Source organism: Morone saxatilis, unplaced genomic scaffold (genome assembly GCF_004916995.1).
Source record: "Morone saxatilis isolate NCDOM2014 unplaced genomic scaffold, NCSU_SB_2.0 Contig0, whole genome shotgun sequence".
Lineage (NCBI taxonomy): Eukaryota > Metazoa > Chordata > Actinopteri > Moronidae > Morone > Morone saxatilis.
In genome coordinates this window covers 7,268,813-7,272,892 of record NW_023339650.1, presented here as the reverse complement: position 1 = coordinate 7,272,892, position 4,080 = coordinate 7,268,813, and the positions used below count along the sequence as shown (strand labels likewise).

The 4,080-nt window shown below is 43.3% G+C and overlaps 1 protein-coding gene across 1 annotated transcript in view; it reads right to left on the bottom strand.

The window, feature by feature from the left end:
- The window catches only part of bmp6 (bone morphogenetic protein 6), a 41,839-nt gene extending 41,100 nt beyond the window's left edge, over positions 1–739 (bottom strand). Inside the window, exon 1 of the mRNA XM_035655932.1 lies at positions 331–739. Coding sequence (XP_035511825.1) covers positions 331–739 — 409 coding nt within the window. The remainder of the gene's footprint in view (positions 1–330) is intronic.
- Between the last annotated feature and the right edge of the window lie 3,341 nt (positions 740–4,080).

Genomic DNA, 4,080 nt, shown 5'->3' with positions numbered 1-4,080 from the left:
CCTCAACATGGATCAAATGTGAAATATATATATATATATATATATATCTTAAGATAAGCCGACCTAATTCATGCTTTATTTTTAGGAAACATATTTCCATAAAATGTACAAGATTTTGTTGTGTAGGATTTTTCCCAGCGACCCTTTCGCTTCAACTTTGCTTGTGCCAAACACCTGTTCAGCCTTAATTCAATCTCGCAGGTTTAGATATTCAATCTCGTGAAATTAGATATTCTATTTGACTCTTCGTTCCAACAAAAAACGTCCCACAGGAGCGCAATTACGCACAGAACAAATCATCGGTGAATACAACGAGTTCGAGTAACTTACCTAGATTAACGAAGCTCATCACCATATCTGCGTCATTTAGAAAGGCAGTTTCTTGATATGTGGCCAGAAGAGGACTCTGGGTCGTCCGCATGGTCTGATATCTGTCCAGCATGCCTTGCACTTGGCTTTTCTCCTCGCTAGATATGGTGTTGTATAAGTCCAACATGAACAGTGGAGCGGAGTTGTACTTTCCGTGTGACAGATGCGGTCTCGGTCTGTGCGGCAGCCCGAGGATGGACAGGATCTCCTTCTGCATCTCCCTCTTCTCGTGCGTCCGCAACCGCCGGTGGATGAAACCCGGGTGCACTTCGTTGTTTCCATCCAGTGAATAATTACTCCCCGCGACCAGGAACATGCAGTAATAAGCGCTCCACCACAATCCGACCAAGGCAAGCCAGCAGCTGGTCATGGTGTTATCCCGCTGTGCTCTCCGGAGTCCCAAGTGTGTCTGGCTGGGAGCTTCAGTCGCCTATCCAAATGTAAAAATGTGCGTAATGGTAACCAAAGTCCGCCCGAGCGCGCTGTTATCGGTCGCAGCCGCAGATCAGAAGCGAGGAAAGGCTCGTGTATCAAGCCATTTGAAATACTTTCTAAAGAGAAATGCGCAAAATAGAGTCGGTCCTGCTTTCATTTCTGATTCCCGTAGCGCGCTGTGCTGCTTCAGGATAAAGTGCACCATGTGAAACTTTATTCTGAGCGCTCCGGTAAGTCGGTCAAAAGACAGCGTTTGATACGAAATTCACCAATAAATCAATAAGTCCTTTGAAAGAAGCCATTTTACTTAAGCGGGTATGTTTGCTCTTCAACATAAAACCGTTCCCAGCGTTGCGCACTGACAAAAAGCCGCCCTTTAACAGTTGGAAGTGGTTTCGCTGACGGGCACCCACTCCTACAGGCGTGTGTATGAGAGTCTAACAGGAATCCGCAGGTTGCAGTCCATAATATGCGTGCGCGCGCGTGTAAGCGTGTGTGTGTGCGTCCGTGTGTGTTCAGAAACCGCCCACTCCGTGCGCACTTATCCAGAGGTGGAGCTCTTCAAGCTACAAGGACGACTCTAACATCGTATTTCCATATTTTGTTCGCAGCAGAATAGCAGCCGGTCTACTCTAATAAAGAGTCGCATTTGTATTGCTCATAATGTTCCTGTTTCGGTCTTTTACATCCTCTGTGTGATGAAATGGCTTCTTCATAAGCACAGTTTGACATTTTTTGTTGCCACTTTTGTATGTTTTTACTCATATTGGTGTATAACTCCAGATTGGCCCGTAACATTTAGGGTTACACTTTTTGTTTTATAATGTTTGGATAGTTGCGCGTCGCATGTTGCAGCCTGAAGTAATTTACTCCTCTAATCAGAAAAAGCCGGCACTTTAAAAATAAACTCTGCTATGGTGGAGCATGGGTTACATCTTTACACATCCAAAATCAATAGGTGCGTGTGTGTCCACTCTGCAGCAGAGCAAGTGTTGCCCAGTTGAGGCACGACCCCTGACGATGGAGTGGGAAACAGCAAGCAAAGACGCACAGCACCTACAGAGGAGCAGTGCTCTGATCTCCTTCAGACACTATGGAAGTAGACTCTAAAGTATTTTAATTGATTGTATAACTAAACAGTTAAAATTTAAACCAGCTGCATCATAGGTATGCACCTTCAAACGGTACCAATTATGAAAATGTCCTGTTACAGTACTACATATGCTATACACAACCAGAGCGCAGCTGAATGCGTGCTAGGAAGCTCTACATGAACAGCAAAGGGAATTCTTTAAAATCCTTATTTCCTCTTCTTCCTCCCATGATCCCTTTCACCCTAACCTGTGTTATGTCTTCGTGGCCCCTTCAGACTGTGATGGTCCTGGTGATAAGGCCCAAAGGTGTCCATATCTGTGTCTCTGCTACTGCTGCTGCTGCCAGACCCTATCTTATCTGCATGTGAAGAGTGAGAAGCAGCATCAAAGCTACACATACCACCACCAAACACACACACACACAGCTGGGTAGCATTCAGACGACATACAGCACCTCACTCTCGTACAGCTAAAACAAAACATCATATTGTTAGTTTATATAAGTTGTTTTATAGCATATTAAAGGGCCATGCTGGTGTTTTGGCACGTTATTGCCCATTCATTAAAACTTTAGACTTTTCTTTAATATTACTGGCAACCATTCTAAATGTGTTTTCCTACCAAGCAGAAATCCTGTCAATACGGATGAAATATTATGAAAATACTGTGCAAAGACATGTTTGAGATAAAATGATGTGTGTACCTGTGTGCCTGGTTGTGTGTTAGAGAGGCAACCGACTGATCAAATTCCAAAGTACCAGAAGCAGGACTGAAGACACCATACTGGGCTGACAGAGACGGTCATTTATCAGCTTTTTCAGTTTATCTTGGACTCAAAATCCCCATTCACTTACTCCTGATTTATAACACAGATTTAGTGGTTAAGATGGATTTGAGCAACAAACTCAATAAAAAAAAAGACTCTCGCTGGCAAAGGTCCAGTGAATGGTGAGTTTCCTCAAGATACTTTGTTGGCTCTAGCACTGAACCCAGAACACAGGAAAATAGTCGTTTTGCGGATAAAACTATGAAAGGAAATGGTTGATTTCTACCGTGTCGTACGAGGCAGCTCATGGAATCCATGTTTTAAACACTTCATGGACTGTTAACCTTGGGCATGTGTCATATTAAACAAACACAAGCCAGCACAAAAAAAACGGTACTTGGTACTTTCACAACAATCCAGCAACAAACAAGTTGCACGTTGTGGACTGACAATGACTTAAAGCACTTAAATACTTCTATAGGTCCTTAACATTTTGCTTGACATTAAGCAACTGCGTGTGTATGCGTGTGTGTGCGCATCCCCGGAGGCAGAGCAGGTGATGTGTGTGTGTGTATGCTGGGTGAATTGGAAGCAGAAGGAGGAGGAGGAAACATTAAACAGAGGTTCTGTGTCCTGTCATCACACTGTCTAGACAGGACACCTCCTAGACCTAATGAGGTCTTTGTCTGTCTGTATCTATCTCTTCTACTCTCTCTCTCTCTCTCTCTGTCTCACATACACACACACAACATACAATCTTGGTTTCAGTTCGTCTTTCAGTCTTCCTGGCGAGAACATTTTTTTTATTAAAGAGCCAATTTTTAAAAGGTCACAAAAAGAGTTTTTTTCACGCAAGACTTGCAAAACAACCAGAAAAAGAGTCTTGTATTGTGTGCTCCGTGGCGCTCCAGTTACGAACACACATAGGCAACGGCCAACACAACACACACACACACCTACCACAACACACACACACACAACACACACAGGTCTTCTTCGCAACACGCAAAAATTTAAGGGGAAAGTGTTCTTCCAAAACCGTAGGATGCCTTTAACACCTGGCACAGATTCCTGAAAGAAAGTGGCTTGAATTCCTTCCTGCAAATAATTTACAGTAATTATTGCCTTATGGTTTTTACTGGTCACACTCAAACACGCACACCTACCACAAACGTTCTTTATCCAAGTAATCAAGTTGGTTTTTTTAGTCAAGGAACAATCGCGAAAGCTGCTTGGGCAGGTTCCCGTGCTTTGATGGCTTTTAGTCCCTTTTTTGTTGTTAAAGACATTAGACCATTAGTCAAACAGCTTTTTCCTATAGCTTCTGCATTGGCCCAGCACAAAATAGCACATCGCAGTGAATTCTCCTTTAAATGAAAATTTTTGCTTTTGGGGGGAAAAAAAGACCGCATTTCC